The 22,117-nt window shown below is 42.2% G+C and overlaps 1 protein-coding gene across 1 annotated transcript; it reads right to left on the reverse strand.

Moving 5' to 3' along the window:
* Positions 1–1,998: 1,998 nt before the first annotated feature.
* On the reverse strand, positions 1,999–4,201 carry LOC308310435 (uncharacterized protein; the record flags this gene model as incomplete). Its single annotated transcript, XM_080756778.1, has 2 exons — positions 1,999–2,881; positions 4,086–4,201. 2 exons carry the CDS (start codon positions 4,199–4,201, stop codon positions 1,999–2,001), a joined length of 999 nt encoding a protein of 332 aa, XP_080612904.1.
* Positions 4,202–22,117: the final 17,916 nt, after the last annotated feature.

Here is a 22,117-nt window from a genome sequence, read left to right on the forward strand (position 1 = left end):
CAAATTCCTTGACCAACTGAACAGGTCTGAACTTGAAGAAAAAGCTGCCAAACATGGCACAGAATGGTCGTGGAAGATCCACCCCGCAGACTCTCCCCACAGGAACGGTGCAGCAGAGGCAGCTGTCAGAATAGTGAAGCGGGCCTTAAGCAACCTTGGTGGAGAAGGTGTTTTCACATGGGGAGAATTCCAAACGTTTCTCTTCATGGCAGCCAACCTTGCTAATGAGAGACCCATCGATGCAAGAACTCAAAGCAGGGAAGACTGCATAGAGTACATCACTCCAAACTCTCTGCTTTTAGGACGAGCCCATCCTAAAGGTGACCCTGGAGACTTTCAGTTTGATGGCTACCCATACAAAAGACTTCAGAATATTCAGGCAGAAGTCAGCAAGTTCTGGAAGAAATGGAGCCAAATGGCCGGTCCTAATTTGTTCATAAGGAACAAATGGCACACCAAAGAGAGAAATGTTGCTGTTGGAGATGTGGTCTGGTTGGCTGACCAAAATGCCCTGAGAGGACAGTACAAGCTGGCTAGAGTAGTCAGTGTCAACGCTGACAGCAAAGGCATCGTAAGAGATGTGCTTGTGAGGACCTTTCCCAGCTATCCTGTTCCCATCACAAAAGCAAACGACAAAGGAAAGCCCACAAAATCAAACAGTGAAAAAACCAAAATCCCGGCCACAATTCTGCATCGAGATGTCAGACGGCTGGTCATTCTACTTCCTACTGAAGAACAACAGAGGTGTGAGTGACCTCTCTGTGGTTAAGAACCCAGGAGCTCAAGTGGGAGGTGTTGAGTTAAATCTCATAAGTAGAGCATAAACTCATAAATGGAGCATGAATCTCAGACAACTACATCTCCCAGAGTGCAGCAGCAAGATGGCTGCTCGTTTGGCTGAGCTGGAACACCTGATAAGGTGGAGTGAGCAGTCAAACAATCTATACACCACAAACAAGAAGCAAGATCTACTCAGGATGTTCCAAGTCCAAAGACGCCAATGGTCGGTGAAATATTTTGTCTTATTTGTTTACTTATTTGTAAATACTGCTTAATGTGTTTAAAATCTGGCTTTAATGGGCTAAATGTATTTAGTAACTGCTATAATTTGGATTGGAGAAGGACCACATTGCAGTATCTCATGTTATGTTTGGAAGCATTCATTTGTGTTTCAAAAGTATAACTTTACAAAATAAGACTAAGTTAGAAATTATTTACTTTAAGAATTTAAAATACCAACTAAAATGTGAACAGTTCATGGTTCATATGATGAAGGTTTAAAATGTCTGTTTAGAATAGAGCTGATCTACAAGCTCTAGGATCAGCTATTTATCTAATTTCTTTATTCCAAGTGTTTAAATGGTTAATTTGAAATGATTAATTTGATATATTTAATTAAGAATGTTTTTCTTAAATTGACTTTGCTAAATTAGTTTAAAAGTCCTTTAAATGAGGCATTGAATTGCTTAAAATGCTTTGCTTGTTTAAATTTACTTTATTGCTTAAAAACAAGACTGGTTAAAAATAACTTGATTGGAAAAGTGTTTAAAAATAGTTATCATTTGTTGTTTGACATTGTTGTTAATCCTTTGTTTCTCTGTGTTCAAAGGTTTTCAACCTAACCCATACAAAACCAACCAAATCAACAAGTGAAGCCAACTGCACATCATGCAAAAGTTTGGAAAATAAAAGTTGTTTGAGTTGGAAAATCTTGGAGTTGATTCCTTTAATGTCATTTGGAGTGGAAAGAGAGTTTGACTTGACAGTATTTTGCGTGTCTTAAGTACCAGGTCTTATTCCCTAACTTGAGTAAACTAAAGACCTGGAGGCGTGATCAATGCTCTCTGGCCACTCTGAATAGCCAAATGGCATTGATCACGCCTCCAGGTCTTTAGTTTACTCAAGTTAGGGAATAAGACCTGGTACTACACTGGTAAGACACGCAAAATACAGGCCATAATCTTCAAACTAAAAAAATAATAATAAAGACACAGGGGATTACAAATGGCGCTCTTGCCACGGCACCGCACCGGCTGGAGAGTTAAAGTACTCCCTGAAAGTGTTTTGCACTTGGAGACCATCAAAGTTCCTCCTGACTGCTCCCCCTGCAGCAAGCGACGGCTCCACTGGAGGCATGTGGGCTGCGTCCTGCTGGCCCCATTTGATGAAGTTGTGGAGGACGGTGGTAGCCTTCACAACCTTCTCAGCGTGGTCAGGGTTGAGCTCGATGACTCCGTGGAACACTCTGAACTTCGTCACCAGCACACCAAAGGCACTCTCCACAACATGCCGTGCGCGGGACAGCCGGTAATTGTAAACACGGTGGGTGTCCGTGCGGAGCGACTGACGTGTGTATGGGCGAAGCAGGTTCTGGCGCAGAGGGAAAGCCAAATCCGCCACAAAGGCGTACGGAAGTGGCCCCAGGTGCTCAGCATTTTGGAGCGGGGCATCATCGGGAAGGTCCAGTGTACCCCTCGTCAGAGCCCGCCCAAAATGAGACACTGCAAGTACTCCACCGTCACTGCCACCCCCATACGCACCTACGTCGACCACACGGAACAAGCCAAGAGCATCCACCACAGCCAGCAGGACAATTGAAAAGTGCCCTTTGTAGTTGTGGAAGAGCGATCCTGATCTGTCGGGTGCCTTGATGGCAATGTGTTTGCCATCTATGGCACCCACACAGTGAGGAAAGTGCCACTTCTCACCAAATACATCGGATATAGCCTTCCAATCATCCTTCTTTGGCACAGGCATGAAGTCCTCAGCCATGGTGTTCCAGATGGCAGCTGCCACAGTGGGCACAATGCCAACCACAGTGGAGCGGCCAACACGGAAACTGTTGGAGATGGCCAGGTAGTTGTGACCAGTGGTAAGATACCTGTAAAATAGGTAGAGACAATAATCACAACGTTAACACACAATCTGAACTGACATGTTACAAGTGATGTTGATAAGATAATGTTAGCTCTGCATTATTAATATTACAGAACCTCAGCATCCATATATACCGGATCTATAATCATAATGGCATTGCTTTAATAGTGGCTCTGGAGAACAATGGCATGTCCTGAGAATAAATGTCATTTGTCCCAAAGTGACAGTTTGTTTCAAAAAGCTTTATACCATGTTCTAGCATAACGATGCAAATGACATAGCTCTGTTTGCAAAATACTTCCCCCATTTTCACCTTTTTTTAGTGTATTGTGACACTTGCTTTGGCAATGTAAACATTTGTTTTCTCATGCCAATGAATCTCCTTTGAATTGGAATTGGATTATGATCTGTATGATTGCTTTTACAGTGGTGGTTCTCAAAGTGAGAAGTGTGTTGCAAAATGTGTTAATATAGCATCAGAATCACTTGAACGCCTTTAACCCAGCGATTTGCTTTTTGTTTTCATTTTTGTAACACAAATCTTGCATGGTAGCCCATGATTGTGATATCGTCCGGATCGGGGGAAAAAACGCTACGAGTCTAAACTTGGGCTACTTGCATGGGGGTTCCCTAGCCCTGGTCCAGTGCGTCATGACGCACTGGACCAGGGGGTTCCCAACACATCTTTTCACATGGGGATCCTCGGCAGAAAATCATATTAATTAATATGGAGTTTGACATGTTAAAGTGTAAGACCTGCTGCTTTACAGTAGGTAACTATATAAGCTATAAAAAGCCATTTGAACAGAGCTGGAAATTTTTATGTTGCCCGCCTGCCTCAAGCAATAGCCAAATAGCCAAAATATAGGATTTTATTTTTATTTTTCATTAGCACTGGATGAGAGCACGGACGTACGCAGCTGCTCATTTTTGTACAGTATGTACAGTACAAGCACTATGCAGCTCTGTAGTGGCCCTCACAGGAAAAAGTTTGGGGACCCCTGGCCTATATATTATCTTATCTTTCATCCTCACATCCATTTACATTCCTGGTGCTGTTATGATTTCCAGCTTACAGTAACATATTTAAGTCAACATGGCATTCCTTGCTGCACACGTTAGCTGATTGGCGAGTTTTCGAGCTAACGATGCATTTACTAGGTGGGTAATCAACAAAATGAACGTAACATAGTTACTGTAGTAGTTACCGTAAACAGATAGCAAGACGTTCAGCGGGAGGTATAGCTTCCCTGAAGAAAGTGTCTTGCTTCTGGATTTCTGGAGTCACCCTCGCCAGCAGGAAATCGAACTGTTGGATAGACATCCTGAATTCCTGGTGGAAACGGGTTTCATCCCTCCGTAGCTCCCAATAAAGTTGGTGACCGTCCCCGAGTTGTTTCCGAACTCGGAAGATCGGATCGACCCACACTCGCCTCCTTCTACGGACCGGAGGGGCCATTTGAATCTCCCTCGCTCGTATTCTCTCCTCCTCCTCCTCCTGCCTCAATCTCCTAGCCACAAGCTCTCTCTGGCGCGTCTCCCTCTCCCTCTTTCTCCTCGCCACCAACATCGCCAGGACAAGAGCCCTCTTTCTTCTCCAAAAAAACATTTTTTCACCACACACAACCAACAAGCTACTGTCTCCGGCAGCTAACAGCAGCAACAACAACGCAACACGTGGATCTGTTTCCGCATGTCCTCGCACCGCCCACGCAGGCACGCACCGCCCAGATTACGCAAAGCATTGTGGTACATTGATGCGGCAAACGACAAGACAGCTGAAACCATAAAACATTGATAAGACGGCTGTCTCAAAGGTGTGACTGCGGCCTTAGTTTTCCCTTCTCCATCATGTCATTGACAGCGTCAGAGCTGTTACTCTCCTCACATGGAATGCAGGCTGTTATGTAGCCTCAGTGTGTAGGGGTATATTCACATTGCATTTATAATGCTGGCAGCCAAATACTATTACAAAAAAATAAGTGTAAGTAAGTTTGACTAAGTAGGCCCAATTAAATAACAACAGACAGGAATATATCCTAATCGACAAATGTTTATTAAGTTCAGCAGAACATTTCAAGTCAACTCATTCAGCTATTGATTTTGGACAAAAACAATCAAGTCTAATCAATTGAACAACACAACGACTGTTCACAGTGTTGACATCAGCGGTCAACACTGGTTATAGCAAATTAAAAATATAGAGGAATAGAACATTTAGTTCTACTTACTACAAAGTATGTTAGTGCTAGACTAGTGCTTTGTGTGTTCCACTGTGACAACTATCTGTGATCTGTGTCACCTTCTCCATCATCATGTCATTGAAAGCATCAGAACAGGGCACGATGTACATTATCCATTCATTGTCAATGGTAATTTAACAAATAAATACTGATTTGCTCAGAGACATGATTCATTTTCAGATTCATTAATTTTGTTTTGTGTTAGGACAAAATGGCCAATTTGCTTGACTACATATATGACATAAGTTCTCCATTTGTTGTCAATGGCATTTAATTTCCGAGGCGCTGCCATTGCTCCACTGTCTCTGTCCTGTGTCCAAGTGGCATCAGCTTCGGTACAACTCCAGCTATACAGCCAGCCTCTCAAGCTGCACCGAGGCTAATTTTAAGCGCTTTGGGTTCCTCCTCACAGAAGAAGTGTTTTGGGCTGCCAACCCTCTCCACCCTCTCCGGCCGTCCTCTGTCTCTCCAAATGTCACCACCCTCTTGGTGGTCGTCACCCAGGCTGTTCCTGGTTGTCACTGGTAGGTTACTACAACTCCCAGAGTTCTACAGTCTGTTCCTGGTTGTCACTGGTACTGCAACACTTCCAGAGTTCTTCAGTTAATTAAACATCATGAACTTGGAAACATCATCAGTGTTGTAAACCAAGACTTGTTTACATCAGCGTCCTCCGGTCCTGCATTTTCAATTCATCAATACATCTATATATTTCTGTACTGCAGGAAGTATAAAGAAGAAAGGAGGGAATGGAAAAAAGCTGGATTAGCTGGATTTAGAATAAAAAGAATAAAATTCCTATGATGCATAGGATTAATTTATTTTTAATTTGCACGTTTAAAAACAACACCTTAGGAACAACAACATATTGTGCAGGTGAGATTTGTTAATGTGATTCATCAAATGGTTTATATTATAGTTTATATTAAAATGATTTAGTGAAGATAGACTTTGATGACTTCACAGTATAGAACAGTGGTAACCAACCTTTTCAAGCCCAAGAGCCCATTTTATTCCCAATTGTAAGCCAAGATCTACCACTAAAACACTTGTTTTTTTGCTATTTCTGACAGGCTCAATGCATGTACATACACACATCCACACAAAGACTAAAGCTTAAATTAGAATAAATAGTTATAGTAAGTTATATTATCAATGTCAAATAATATTAAGACAAATGTATTAGAAATAAAAATTATTAGGACAAAAATACAAATAAACTTATTTGTTGAGTTTTTTTTAATAAAACAAAATGCAAAGGACATGAATTGCTTTTACAGCACAATATTTTGTTTCTCATTTCAATGAATATTCACATTGGCAGATGTTCAAATGACATAAGCATAACATGACCATATATATTTGCACAGATATGGTGACATACTCTCAGGGTCAGCCCACCTTTAATGAGACTGCTGTGACTCAGTGACTGCACTTTATCTGCAAGCGTTTTGAAATCTGGTTCATATTTAGTGATTGCCAGTCTGAGGGTGTCATTAAGATGCGAGTCAGTCATACGAGTTCTTCATGATAGCGTCCCAGACACGTTGAATACTAAACTTATTTGTAAAGTTCGAACGCCAACTTTTAACCAAACGTGGGAGAAACACTGCACGGCTGCACGCACAAATAAAGAGTGCACTCGCGCACGCACATGACGGATTATTATCGATCAAAACAATCCTTTGCGTCGCTTACAAAAGCATGTGTTGCACACGGTTGCACATCATGAATGATAAGTAATCACCGACCTGGCTGGATAAATATCAGTGGTCCATATCCATTGTGTGACCTGCTTAACGAGCAATGGTAGGCAGCCGAGTAAGTTACCAGCTTGGTAAATTAATAGTCTACTGTAGCTGTGTGTCAGATGTTCTGTCTGAAGTAGTCAAAGCCAAGGAGAATGTTACAATTTAATTCACAATCGAGCATCTTGCCCTGCATCGAATATCCCATGATAGAACAGCAGGATAAAAAAGTCTGTCTATCATCCATGCATCCATGAGCTAAGCGTCAAAGCCCTGTCTAGGACCCACTTCCTTCAAAACTGTGGCTTTTTGTGTCATGTTTTGACAGCGGCACTAAACATTTTGACACTTTGTCATAGTGATATTTATCCAGCCAGGTCGGTGATTAAACTGATTACGTATCATTCATGCTGTGCAACACATGTTTTTGTAAGCGACGCTAAGGATTGTTTTGATCGATAATAATCCGTCATGTGCGTGCGCGAGTGCACTCTTTATTTGTGCATGCAGCCGTGCACAGTGTTTCTCCCACGTTTGGTTAAAAGTTGGCGTTCGAACTTTACAAATAAGTTTAGTATTCAACGTGTCGGGGACGCTATCATACTGCGTTCACTTTGACGCTGTGTGCTGCCTGCGACTGCGAGGGAACAACAGACACACAGGACACAGCAGCACATGAGCACATAGTGCTAAAAGGGGGAGGGCCGAGGGCGGTGCGGTGGAAGCAAGGGGAACAGATCTTCAAGCTAAAATGCATCGAGCCTCTACACGTTGTTAGCTTGTAGATCTGCTCTTTTTTGCGTACGACATTCTGCTGTGTACCCTAGCCCACTTCTATGTTCTATACTATAGAACATAGAAGTGGGCGTGGTTTTCTGGACTCACTGAAAAAAAATCGACCATTCATTTTTTTCCAATTTTTTTTATACATTTATTTAAAACGTGTATATTTAAATGCATTCACATATTTATATCAATTATTTTAAGCCTAGAATCAAGCCTTCCAGGATCCTTCCAGAATCATGACCATAAAACATCTGATTCTGTGAATAATAGATCAGTGAATAAATTAAAATGAAAAACGCTAAACAAAGAGCATTTATTAAATGTAGTAAATCATATAATTAAATATGCAATCTTGTTTGTTTGTTTTCTCAGAATCAGAGGTGTTGTGGTCATTTGGATGGATTGATTCTAGGCTTAGAATAATTTATATAAATAATATTTATCTCCCATAGAGATATATTAAAATATTATTTTAATAGATCTCTATGGGAGAGTAATCAGCTCTATTATTATCTTCTTATAACTATTATCTTCTTGTTACCACGCACCCCCGGAGTTGATGAGCCATAGAGTATTAAAAGGATAGAGGGGCCTGACCCAGCTAGCAAGTCATGGCGCGCCGCCTGCGGGAGGCGGTCGCCGCGCGCCGCCGATCGTGTCCTCCGCCGGGCGCGTCGCACGATGTGGCCGCGTCGTTCTTGATCAGCGTGTGCCGTGCGCGCCGACGCGCGTGTAGCCGGCGCCCCACTACTCTGGCGCGCCTCGAACGTCAGCTACCGAAGGCAGCACCAGGACAGCGTGGAGCTGTCTTATGACACCCCCCCCCCCCCCATATATATTGCGACCCCGCACCCCTCCTCCCCCATGCTCACCTCCCTCCCACATATTTATAGAAACAAAATAAAGCAGCAAATGTATACTTAATTTTGTTTCTTTATTAGGAAAAAAAAAAGGTTACAATGAAATCATTTAGGCACATAGACAAAATATGTAAACAACCAAGTTTAGAATACAAGTGGTTGATTTTTATGTCATTTTGCTGAGAATGCACTTTAAGACCACTCTTTGAGAACCACTGGCTTCTAAAATCTATAAAACACCAACTTTCCTGAAACCACCAGAACATGTTGGATAAGATTGTGTCCACATTTCCACAGTTTTCTGAGAGACCTATGTTTCTGTATTAGTGGTTCTCAAATTATGTTATGTCAAGGACCCCAGAAATATTATGAAATTGGCCGCAGACACCTACAGTATCTGAAAATATGTTGTTCCAGGGACTACCCAGAAGCAAAGATGAGTTTAAAAACGTTTGCTCTGAAACAATATATATTCAAAGATTTGCACATTTTCAGGATAAAACTAAATAGCAGACCTACAAGCTCGTAGCACGGTCCCTGGAACAACATATTTTCAGATTGGAGTAAATCGTTTGAACACCAATGATACAGAAACATCTAGGCTTTTCAGAAAACAGTCATACCATTCAAACACTTTAACCATAATTTTAAAAGCTGTTGGATTGTTGGCAGATTTACAAGCTCACGAGCTTGTAGATTTGCTATTTTTGAAAAATCGTGAAAATGTGGCCCAAACACAGTGAACGTTTTAACTAAAATCTGCGAGGATTTAGAAGACATTTTGTGGAATCAGTTCTCAAGTTTAATTTCTATAAAACACCAAGTCTATTCTGTGTGGAGTTAGTTATGTAGGCCCAGTATTGTTGCAATAACAGTTACACAGCAATAAACAGAACACACAATCGAGATTCACCTTTTGAGCAAGAAATCGTGCAGCATACATTCAAGAGTCCATTTGGAAACCCCTATAGCGGTGGGTTTGAACCCTTTTCATGCCAAAGTTACTCAGCATTTGAGCCACGGACCACCATTTGATGAGCTGCCTGCCGTGCCTGTCCGTTTCCTTCCTTTATGAAGCCTGACTGGTGGTGGCCGCCAGCAGAAGTTCCAAAATGCACCCTGTCCAACGTCTCCGGCTCTCAGACCCCAGGTCCCTGTCACTGAAGTCCAAGATCCCCTGGTTTTAGCCACTTTAACCATTATTTAAAAAGCTGTAAGCTGTTGAAAACGAGTTTGTAGATTTGCTAATTTTGAAACATCGTGAAAATGTGGCACAAATCTGTAAATATATATTCTTTTGCAGCAAATGTTTTAACTAAAATCTGTGAGGATTTAGAAGACATATCAGTTCTCAAGTTTAAGTGCTTATGTCTTTAAAACACCAATTCTCTTCTGAGTGGAGTCAGGAGTTTCTGAGCGTAGCAATGTGTGTATGTCCCCGTGTCTGTATGTCCGAGCACGGAAAGCTGGGTGCGTTCCTTGAGGTCTGGATGTTGCGTATAGTAGAGGGTCAGGGAAACCCGACTGGTGGTAGCCTTTCCAGCAGAGGTTGCATTTGAAGTCGATAGGTCTTCCTCCAGCGACAGTTCGTCTGAAATCACAGAATTAATTAAATAAATTATTTTCACCTTAATAATTTCTCTGGCTTGTGATCCATGACTTAACAGTTGCCCTGTGGGTAAAACCCAGCCATTTTCTATTCCTGTGCTAAAATGTGAAAATGTTCTTACCATTTTTATTATCCACTTTATTTATCCATCACCATCATCTCCACTTCCTCCATGTGAGCTCCTCATCTGTAATTTGAACAAAATCAAATACAAAATTGATATGGATTGCATTTGTATAGGGCTCACAACACGTGAGCTTGTAGATCGACTATTTTCACCATGCAACCAAGTGTAATTTCAGGCATTCTGAAATAGGCCTACCTACCATCACTGCTGTGAAATGTGGGATAACGTTTTGATGGCTGTGAGAACCACTGCCTTAACCCATTTAGACCTGAGGACGCATCTGTGTCGCCTCATAGGGTTTAAACATTATTTTAAAAGCCGTTAGCTGTTGAAAAATAGCAGATCTACAAGCTCATCTCCCTTCTACACCTCGGTCATTTAAAATGTCATGATGGTAACAAATGAATAATGGTACACAGTTACACATTGCAAACTTGAGGCAAGAGAGCTTGTAGATCGGCTATTTTCAGCAGGATCCAAAGGCCAATATATACAGAAGTTACACAAAATATATGGCTTAACCTTGTTATGTAGCTGCTGTTGTTGTTGCCATGATGTAACTGGAGTAGAAACCAGGTCAGGGTGGTAGAGAACGCAGGGTTCCAGTCCTGAGAAGTTTAGACAAAGACAAAGATACAAAATTGAAATTTGTTTTCAGTAAAAAAACGTTCAGTTGTTTCAAAAAGTAATTACTTAATTCAGTGGTTCCCACCAAATAACTGTTCAGACAGAGCAGAGACAGGGCAGTTTTTGTGAGACAAGAACAGAGAGAAGAGTAAAATAAATGGCTCAGAACGTACCCCCAGCCTCCACCGTCTGGGTCTTGGAACGTCATCTTGTTTGTCTGTAAAATTAAATAATATAAAACACCGTCCATAACGCTTAAGCTGCAGTAGCTTTCTCTTTCTTTCCAACGGAGCTAGATGTTTTTAAGCCTGTTAAAATAGCATGAATTATACGTTTGCAAATCCCCGTCCAAACAATAGATTAGCTAGCTAGCTAGTGCTAATCTATTCCCTCTGCTAGCGTTATAGGGTTACGTGCAGTCGTGCACAGATATAGAATAGATCGAAACGATTCTAACACGTGCAATTACACTACACATAGTATATATCAGATATAAAAGTACACTGACCTTTCAACTGAATTTCTCCGGAGAAAACGGCGAAATATAAGCCTTTGTTGTGGACTGTGGAGTCTTGTCTTCCTACCTCATAACAACAGACGGAGAAGACGGAGAAGCCTGCAATTCTGCAATGCATGCCGGGTGAAACCTCGGTCCCATGCAGAACCCACCATAGAGGGGGGGGGGGCTTCACGGGTACCACATAGTAAAGCGTTACAATTACTATAGTCTGCAGGTACACATTATTAATAAAAATGAAAAATAAATATAGCTGCAAGAAGAAGTAGAAGAAGAATCCACTTAATTATATTCAATAATAGTTAAAAAAGAAGAAAAAAATCATAATAATCCTACAAAATATAATATTATTATTATTATTGAGAGAGAGAGAGAGAGAGAGAGAGGGGGAGAGAGAGAGAGAGAGAGAGAGAGAGAGAGAGAGAGAGAGAGAAAGAGAGGGGCGGGGGGGGCAAGCCTCAGGACAGCGCCACGAGGGCTGTAAATGCACACTGTTGCGCAGAGGAATGAAAATCTAACTGATGCGCGATCGTTTGTCGCGGGGACAGCGGGGGGAAGTCCAAGCCAGCCCGGGCGTGCTACGCTGTGAAGGCGACAGCGGGAGGCGGTAGCTAGCGGGGAAATGTTAGCTGGGGAGCTCCATAGCTGTTCCATAGCTGCTCCCCACTGTGTTACACTGTACTATGGCTCCCGCTAGTGACCGTTTATGGTACGTGCACCAGAGGCGGAAAGTTCTTATAACGGCAGGGGGTTCAAGCAGCCACGCCCCCCCCCCCCCCAGCGGTGGAAAAAAACGAGTTTTGTTTTTTCGAACAAAAGCCACCTTATTAGCATTTGAATGCGGCATGCGCGGCGGCCCAACACAGCGGCGGAGCTACCGGGGGGGTAGGGGGGTGGTCACACCCCGGCCCGGACCTCCTGGGGGCCCGGGCTGTCAGATGATCGATGGACGATTTTTTACACAGTCACTCACGACTGATAAAACCAGCGGGCCCCCGCGAGTCCCGCATAGGCTCCCGCAATTAACTAACTAACTCCTCTTGCTTCTGAAGAAGTCGCCGGTCGCTTACTCGCTTTCTTCTTTTTCTTTTTTTCTCTGATGTAAAGAGAAGTTTGTGGCAGCGCGAGCTGCGCGACCCATGCTTCTGCGGCCCGTGCACTCACTCAGCACATCGCTATTTCGTTTTTTTGCAACTTATATAGCCTATAATAGCCTACACTTTAACAAAATATCATGTCTGTCTGATGAGAATGTACTGCGCTGCCGAGAGAGAGTCGCTGTAAGCGGTCCAGTCAGGGCTACAAAAGTGGCAGCACCTGTCACTCATTAGTAGGCTAATCACTCTGTGTGAGGACTTAGGAGTGCATATGTGTGGACTTCCTTTTCTCCACAACGGACTGTTTCGATTCTAAACTCCTTCTTGTTGCTTTTCCCTGTGTGCGATCACTCAGCAATAAGGTGAAACAGAACACAAAGATGAGTAGTAGCCTATTTATTTTTTTAACACGCAGCACCTCTCTCTCTCTCTCTCTCTCTCTCTCTCGTGTGTGTGCACTGCTGCGCAATGTCACAGACACAGACGCGATCAATAATATATAGCAGAAATAATAGGCAAAATATAACACTTTCCCTCTCTATCTGTGACTGTGATCAGCTCCTCACACACATAACTCCTCTCTCGTTCATGCAAGCCTGCTCAAATTAGCAGCAACTGTTAGCGTAAATTATTTTTTTCCCCGTTCGGGGCGGGGGGGGGGGGGGGGGCGGACGCTGTTGGGAGTCAGGTTCGGTGAGGCCCGGTCGTGCTGTCTCACCCCCCGGCCCGGCCCAATGTTGTTCCGCCACTGGCCCAACACCAGTATCTTGTAACCCCTCGTAAAGGTATGTGACTACGTGCATGACAACATGACCACTGGGGAGGGGAAATTTCAGTGGACAGTCAGTGGGTGCATAATTTACTGCAGTGCATATAGATATATTTTGCCAAAATGCAGTGGGTTCAGTCGCGCCTTTGCCAAAATGCCAGGGGGTTCAATCGCGCCTCTGAACCCACGGAGTTTCCGCCACTGACGTGCACCGTACACGCTCTAGCAGGGCAGAGCCACAGAGAGAGTTACGACATTGAGGGCGCAGAAAACAGCCTGGTCACGTGGTTCATGTTCTCGCGCGAGCCCATAGACCCTTGTCCCTTTTCAATAGAAGTCTATGTAGAACAGCCGCCATTGGACTGAAGCCCCGTGACGTAAACAGAGATATCGTAACTCTGTCTCACTTTATATAGCTCGGCAGCAGGGCTAGGCTAGTGCGCATGCGCACAGACCTTGCACAGTAGTCCTATGCGCGTTCACACACCGCTAGCTGTTAGCAGTGTCGTTAAAAAACACTTTAATAATAATACTAAAAGGTTTGAAAACAGGTGGTCGTTAAGCAGCTCAACGCTGAAACACAGCAGGTAAGATGAACTGATTCACCTTGTTTTTACTACATTTATCTTTTATATTATTGACTTCTCTTTTAACATGGAACACGACGAGTATTTCTCTCATATCTGCTTGTTACTTATAAATGATCCTAAACAAGCAGTAGTTAATACTAGCAGCAGTAATACTATTGTAACTTGTTAAAAACAAGCAGTAGTTAATACTAGCAGCAGTAATACTATTGTAACTTGTTATAAACAAGCAGTAGTTAATACTAGCAGCAGTAATAATATTGTAACTTATTTTAAGAGCACCTAAACTGGCCCCCTTTTCCCCTCACTAATACCCAGCTAGCAAGTCATGGCGCGCCGCCTGCGATGTGGCCGCGTCGTTCTTGATCAGCGTGTGCCGTGCGCGCCGACGCGCGTGTAGCCGGCGCCCCGCTTCTCTGCCGCGACTCGAACGTCAGCTACGACGGCAGCAGCAGGACAGCGTGCAGCTGTCTTATGACACCCCCCCCCCTCCATATATATTGCGACCCCGCACCCCTCCTCCCCCATGCTCACCTCCCTCCCACATATTTATAGAAACATAATAAAGCAGCAAATGTATACTTAATTTTGTTTCTTTATTAGGAAAAAAAAAAGTTTACAATGAAATCATTTAGCCACATAGAAAAAATATGTAAACAACCAAGTTTAGAATACAAGTGGTTGATTTTTATGTCATTTTGCTGAGAATGCACTTTAAGACCACTCTTTGAGAACCACTGGCTTCTAAAATCTATAAAACACCAACTTTCCTGAAACCACCAGAACACGTTGGATAAGATTGTGTCCACATTTCCACAGTTTTCTGAAAAACCTATGTTTCTATATTAGTGGTTCTCAAATTATGTTATGTCAAGGACCCCAGAAATATTATGAAATTGGCCGCAGACACCTAGAGTATCTGAAAATATGTTGTTCCAGGGACTACCCAGAAGCAAAGATGAGTTAAAAACGTTTGCTCTGAAACAATATATATTCAAAGATTTGCACATTTTCAGGATAAAACTAAATAGCAGACCTACAAGCTCGTAGCGCGGTCCCTGGAACAACATATTTTCAGATTGGAGTAAATCGTTTGAACACCAATGATACAGAAACATCTAGGCTTTTCAGAAAACAGTCATACCATTCAAACACTTTAACCATAATTTTAAAAGCTGTTAGATTGTTGGCAGATTTACAAGCTCACGAGCTTGTAGATTTGCTATTTTTGAAAAATCGTGAAAATGTGGCCCAAACACAGTGAACGTTTTAACTAAAATCTGTGAGGATTTAGAAGACATTTTGTGGAATCAGTTCTCAAGTTTAATTTCTATAAAACACCAAGTCTATTCTGTGTGGAGTTAGTTATGTAGGCCCAGTAATGTTGCAATAACAGTTACACAGCAATAAACAGAACACACAATCGAGATTCACCTTTTGAGCAAGAAATCGTGCAGCATACATTCAAGAGTCCATTTGGAAACCCCTATAGCGGTGGGTTTGAACCCTTTTCATGCCAAAGTTATTCAGCATTTGAGCCACGGACCACCATTTGATGAGCTAGCTGCCTGCCGTGCCTGTTCGTTTCCTTCCTTTATGAAGCCTGACTGGTGGTGGCCGCCAGCAGAAGTTCCAAAATGCACCCTGTCCAACGTCTCCGGCTCTCAGACCCCAGGTCCCTGTCACTGAAGTCCAAGATCCCCTGGTTTTAGCCACTTTAACCATTATTTAAAAAGCTGTAAGCTGTTGAAAACGAGTTTGTAGATTTGCTCATTTTGAAACATCGTGAAAATGTGGCACAAATCTGTAAATATATATTCTTTTGCCGCAAACGTTTTAACTAAAATCTGTGAGGATTTAGAAGACATATCAGTTCTCAAGTTTAAGTGCTTAAGTCTTTAAAACACCAATTCTCTTCCGAGTGGAGTCAGGAGTTTCTGAGCGTAGCAATGTGTGTATGTCCCCGTGTCTGTATGTCCGAGCACGGAAAGCTGGGTGCGTTCCTTGAGGTCTGGATGTTGCGTATAGTAGAGGGTCAGGGAAACCCGACTGGTGGTAGCCTTTCCAGCAGAGGTTGCATTTGAAGTCGATAGGTCTTCCTCCAGCGAAAGTTCGTCTGAAATCACAGAATTAATTAAATAAATTATTTTCACCTTAATCATTTCTCTGGCTTGTGATACATGACTTAACAGTTGCCCTGTGGGTAAAACCCAGCCATTTTCTAATTTCTATTCCTGTGCTAAAATGTGAAAATGTTCTTACCATTTATCCATTTTATTTATCCATCACCATCATCTCCACTTCCTCCATGTGACCTCCTCATCTGTAATTTGAACAAAATCAAATACAAAATTGATATGGATTGCATTTGTATAGGGCTCACAACACGTGAGCTTGTAGATCGACTATTTTCACCATGCAACCAAGTGTAAATTCAGGCATTCTGAAATAGGCCTACCTACCATCACTGCTGTGAAATGTGGGATAACGTTTTGATGGCTGTGAGAACCACTGCCTTAACCCATTTAGACCTGAGGACGCATCTGTGTCGCCTCATAGGTTTTAAACATTATTTTAAAAGCTGTTAGCTGTTGAAAAATAGCAGATCTACAAGCTCATCTCCCTTCTACACCTCGGTCATTTAAAATGTCATGATGGTAACAAATTAACAATGGTACACAGTTACACATTGCAAACTTGAGGCAAGAGAGCTTGTAGATCGGCTATTTTCAGCAGGATCCAAAGGCCAATATATACAGAAGTTACACAAAATATATGGCTTAACCCTTACCTTGTTATGTAGCTGCTGTTGTCATGATGTAACTGGAGTAGAAACCAGGTCAGGGTGGTAGAGAACGCAGGGTTCCAGTCCTGAGAAGTTTAGAGACAGGAAAAGACAAAGATACAACGTAAAAAAACGTTCAGTTGTTTCAAAAAGTAATTACGGACCACCATTTGACGAAGATGTAGCCTTGCAGACCCCACATTTCCATGTATTGGATTGACAGGCAAACATTGAACAAAATAATAATTCAGTGACACAATGTCTGCTTGTGATTGTTTGCAAAGTCATCACAGTAGCCAGGCCTATACTTACTTTAGAAAATGCCTTTCATGGTGCAAGTTCTGGAACAAAGAATGACAAAATAATGTGATTTACAGCAAAAATGCTGTTTATGTAGTCTAAACAAGCAACGTATCAAATCTTATCTAATTCGAATAATTGTGGACTTTTATCAACATAAGAAGACGTTAGAAAAGAACATCATGATACATTATTATTGTTCGCTACTAAACCATTTTACTTAGCCTACTTCTGAAATGAGGTTGCTCTGTTTCCCCCAGCCCCCACCGTCTGGGTCTCGGAACGTCATCTTGTTTGTCTGTAAAATGAAATAATATAAAACACCGTCCATAACGCTTAAGCTGCAGTAGCTTTCTCTTTCTTTCCAACGGAGCTAGATGTTTTTAAGCCTGTTAAAATAGCATGAATTATACGTTTGCAAACCCCCGTCCAAACAATAGATTAGCTAGCTAGCTAGCTATAGCTAATCTATTCCCTCTGCTAGCGTTATAGGGTTACGTGCAGTCGTGCACAGATATAGATCGAAACGATTCTAACACGTGCAATTACACTACACACAGTATATATCAGATATAAAAATACACTGACCTTTCAACTGAATTTCTCCAGAGAAAAACGGCGAAAAATATAAGCCTTTGTTGTGGAGTCTTGTCTTCCTAGCTCATAACAACAACAGACGGAGGAAGACGGAGAAGCCTGCAATGCATGCCGGGTGAAGCCTCGGTCCCATGCAGAACCCACCATAGAGGGGGGGGGGGGGGGGCTTCACGGGTGAATCAAAGTGTTACAATTACTATAGTCTGCAGGTACATATTATTAATAAAAATGAAAAATAAATATAGCTGCAAGAAGAAGTAGAAGAAGAATCCACTTAATTATATTCAATAATAGTTAAAAAAAAGAAGAAAAAAATCATAATAATAATAATAATCCTACAAAATATAATTTTATTATTATTGAGAGAGAGAGAGAGAGAGAGAGAGAGAGAGAGAGAGGAAGAGAGAGAGGAAGAGAGGAGCGGGGGGGCAAGCCTCAGGACAGCGTCACGAGGGCTGTAAATGCACACTGTTGCGCAGAGGAATGGAAATCTAACTGAGTCGCGATCGTTTGACGCGAGGACAGCGGGGGGAAGTCCAAGCCAGCCCGGGCGTGCTACACTGTGAAGGCGACAGCGGGAGGCGGTAGCTAGCGGGGAAATGTTAGCTGGGTACTAGCAGCAGTAATAAAAAAGCAATAATAACATTTCTATGCCTCAATAGACATTTCTATTCTGCCCCTCACATAGCATATCTATGCTTTGTCATCTGGTTGATGCAGTAGCACATAATAGGACTATGATGATAATAACTATAATAGAACTACTATGCAAATAAAATAACAGAAATCCATTTAAATGAACTATTATTGGACAAACAGGACAATAGACCAACCAACCAATACAACTGGACAAATTCACCAACCAACCAACCAACCAATACAACTAGACCAACCAATACAACTATACCAACCAACGAACCAAGGGGCTTTGATTTGATTGTGAAGGCATGAATTACAACTATAAGAGCCCCGTCTTAGCTCTCGAGGAGTTGATCCCGTGGATGGACCTGGTTGACGCGCTGTTTAAGTGTCATACTATTTGTTCTGTGTGTCAGCCCCACAATGCATAATAAACACACAGGCAGGCAGCTCTTGCCTTTGACATGTTTATTTCCAAGAGGTGAGTATGGCATCAGTATCTGCGTGATCAGAATAAACAATAATCAGCATAGAAAAACAAAATAAACATTTCAGACCCACAAACATTTCGCTCCAGTGTTTGAACACCACAGTGACGTACCTGCGGTCAAAAACCATTGCCCTTCCGGGTCAATCCTGCCTACAGATGCCAGTGAACCTGACGCTTATAAAGATAACAGCGCCACCCCATGGTCACATTAAATTCACTTGATATTTGTACTCATTTGGCCCTTACAACAACCAATAAAACCAATAAATAAATGTTTACTTTATCAAAGTATCCTCCTCCTAACAAAGCCAACTACTGCAAATTATTCTGAAATTATACAGATAAAATAAATTAAACCAAATGGTCAGCATTGGAGCCAACTCATAATAAATTAAACTGTAAACACACTTCTCTAGTATCTCTACCATTAGCAGCACAGCCAGGATATACACCTTTTAGGTGTTTATGTTGGCCATTACAAGTCTGAAAGTCTCTCAGTTGTACTGTGTGGTAAACACTAGTTATTTCAGCTGCTGTTACCTTTTGTTCTTGTTTTTTTTTTTTAGAACAAACGTGTCCATGCTCCGTGAAGCCTCCTTTTGATCAACAAGTTGCTTCACGTCGTTATTCACCTCCTCCGTGTGTCACTGAGAAACGACTCTAATTACAAATGTCACAGAAGACTCTTTCAATATGCCTTGCACTGCATGGCTTCTTCACCCACGGATAAATAGTTTCCCTGTGCTTGCAAGTTGTTTTAACTGCACTTAATTTTCTTCCCCTTTGTCCTCCATGTTTTAGCTAAGACACTAACTCGTGGTACTGTGTTTCGTGTGTTGGTGTTCTCCACATGTATCCACACCACATTGATTTGATTTCCCCCTCACTGCCCGGCTGTTTGATAGACAGCCAATCCTACCTACCTACACATACACAGTCACGGCCCGCCCCCTGGCCCTGTCATGACAGCCTCTGCAGCTCCGCTGCTCTCCCACAGACCCACAGATAAAGCGCACATTTGAAAACTATCATAATGCGGGACAACATCTCAATTTGCGGGAGGCATGAAAAGTCATTGAAATGCGGGACAGTTTTGAACTGCAGCCGCCCATAGGGTTTCGAAGGAATTTGAGATTCACATTTCTTAATTGCTGTTGGTAGGGCGTTCCACATTTTAGTGGCATAGGAGCAAAATTAATTTAATCCATTGTTTGAGCCGAATCTGGGTTGCATGTGGTTTGTTGAACTCCCTCTGGTGTTGAGATTGTGGACTTCATTTACATTAAGGAAGTATTTAGACAGGTACATGGTAGCTTAACCGTCTTGCCGCCATTGCCGAAGCCCTTTGGCAATTAAGCCTAATTTTGATATTAACACTTGCCACCATAGAGCGCCGCAGTCCCGCCCCCCTTTCAGAAAAACGAGTGGCCCAGGAAATGAGACCCCAATGCATTCTCCCATCGGCACTTCTAACCAGTGACCAGTGCCAGTGATTTCACCCACAAGTCGGCAGAGTTGATATACAGTTATAGTTGAAAATACGATTTATTTATTTTTTTGGTGGTTTTCGTTTTTAGCCACATTAACACAGTTGGAATGTTAAAGAATGTTTTTATTCCATCAGAAAGTCGTTTTAGTGTCATTAAGTCGTTGTAATTGCTTAAACAAGTCACTATGTCTAATGTTTTAACCATTGGGTTAAGCAATGCTAACCAATGCTAATCAGAAAATCAGCTTTCCTTTCAAAGTATGCAAATTCCGCTAAAATCCGCTTTTTGTACACAATCGTTTTTGAAGATAATACTAGTCTTTTACTAACTGGCTAACAGAAATAGCAGAAAAATAAGTATTAACCATCGTATTTTGTAAAAAGTGTGTTTATTTTCGGTCCGCCTAAAGCTAATGTTCCAGATGGGGGCACTGGTGAATCACAACAAAGGAACATGCTGAAATGGCTTCCTGTTTCCAATAGCAGAAGAAGAAGCCTTGAATAAATGTAATGTAAACATTGTAACATTGTCACCATAACGTGGTTATTATTAGTTACTTTGGAATGTACCTGCCATGAAAATTAAGGTCATAATAACGCAGATCACATCGATATGTAATATAGCGCGATGTGTACTTGTTTTAGCTACAGGATTGATAACAATATAATGCTAAATGTTGCTAAAAGCTATCGTCGCGGGGTTGCCAGGTTCTGCGAGAGAAATAAGCAACCCGGTATATGAAAACCCAAAATAAGCGAAAATAGCCGATCTACAAGCATTTAACAATACAAATCTTGTCCCTGGCATACATTATTTTCAGAAATTGCAAGAGTGGGGGGAAATAATTTATAAGACGAAAAACACTGACTTTCTTTTCTTCTTTCCAATGATTTGATCGGCCCAAAACATTGTGTTCATTGTCATGATTTGTCACGATCCGAGTTGGCTTTGTCCGCGGCGTAACCGTCTTTAAATAAATTATATTAGAAGTGCCGATGGGAGAATGCATTGGGCTTTCATTTCCTGGGCCACTCGTTTTTCTGAAAGGGGGAGGGACTTTGGCGCTCTATTGCCGTAGCCCTTCGGCAATTGCGCTTTTATAGTGCATTTGATCGATCGAGCCATAATGCTACTTACGTTAGCCGGTTAGCTAGCTGTGTTGTTAGCACAGCACTGGATCGTTCATCTTAGATCGTCGTCGCCATACGAATCCATTCTATCCGTTTCTTTCAATCGCCTGTATCTCCTATTCCTTGTCCCAGATGGCATTTTTGGTCAAAACAGCATTTCTTTGACGGCACGAGCCGATGTTGTGGAGGTCTATATTGTACCGGCATGGATCCGATCATGTAAACAAAGGTTGTCTTGGCAACGTAAAGCTGGCCGGGATAAGCCCACTTCCGGTTGAGGCAAAATGTGGCTTTTCAAAATAAGAGCTCAACTTAAAAAAATGCTGGCGTGAATTAGGTCCTAATTTCTCAATAAATGGTAGCAGTAAATGGGTTAAGGTGTAGTGAATCTTGTAGGCCATTCCAGCAGCAGGATATGGAAATGGGCAGGGGTGAGGTGGGTTCTGGGAGTGATGTCAAGTGGTGGCCTGACCAGTTTTGTTTGGGACATCTTGCCGTATATAGGTAATGGTATGGTCACATATAAAACCTTATAAAATACATTGCCCAATACCGACACCCGGTCAGCAAGTGGACTCATTAATTTAAGTATTTTTAATACTATAGGCAATCTTTTAGGCCAATAAAAACACATTTCCCACTCCACACCCCTGGCTGCCGGACTATAGATCTCCAGTTATTAAAGTCCTTCCTTATTCACTTGATTTCAGACCGGAGTCCAGACTGCAGGTGAAGACAAACTCTCCAGACTCATAAGAACTACAATACCCATGATGCATCACTCCCAGGTGAAGATGAACTCTCCAGACTCAGCCAGGGGCATTTCTATTAAACAGGAA

The sequence above is a fragment of the Protomyctophum bolini genome, assembly GCF_963924005.1.
Source record: "Protomyctophum bolini genome assembly, chromosome: 22".
In the NCBI taxonomy this organism is placed as follows: domain Eukaryota; kingdom Metazoa; phylum Chordata; class Actinopteri; order Myctophiformes; family Myctophidae; genus Protomyctophum; species Protomyctophum bolini.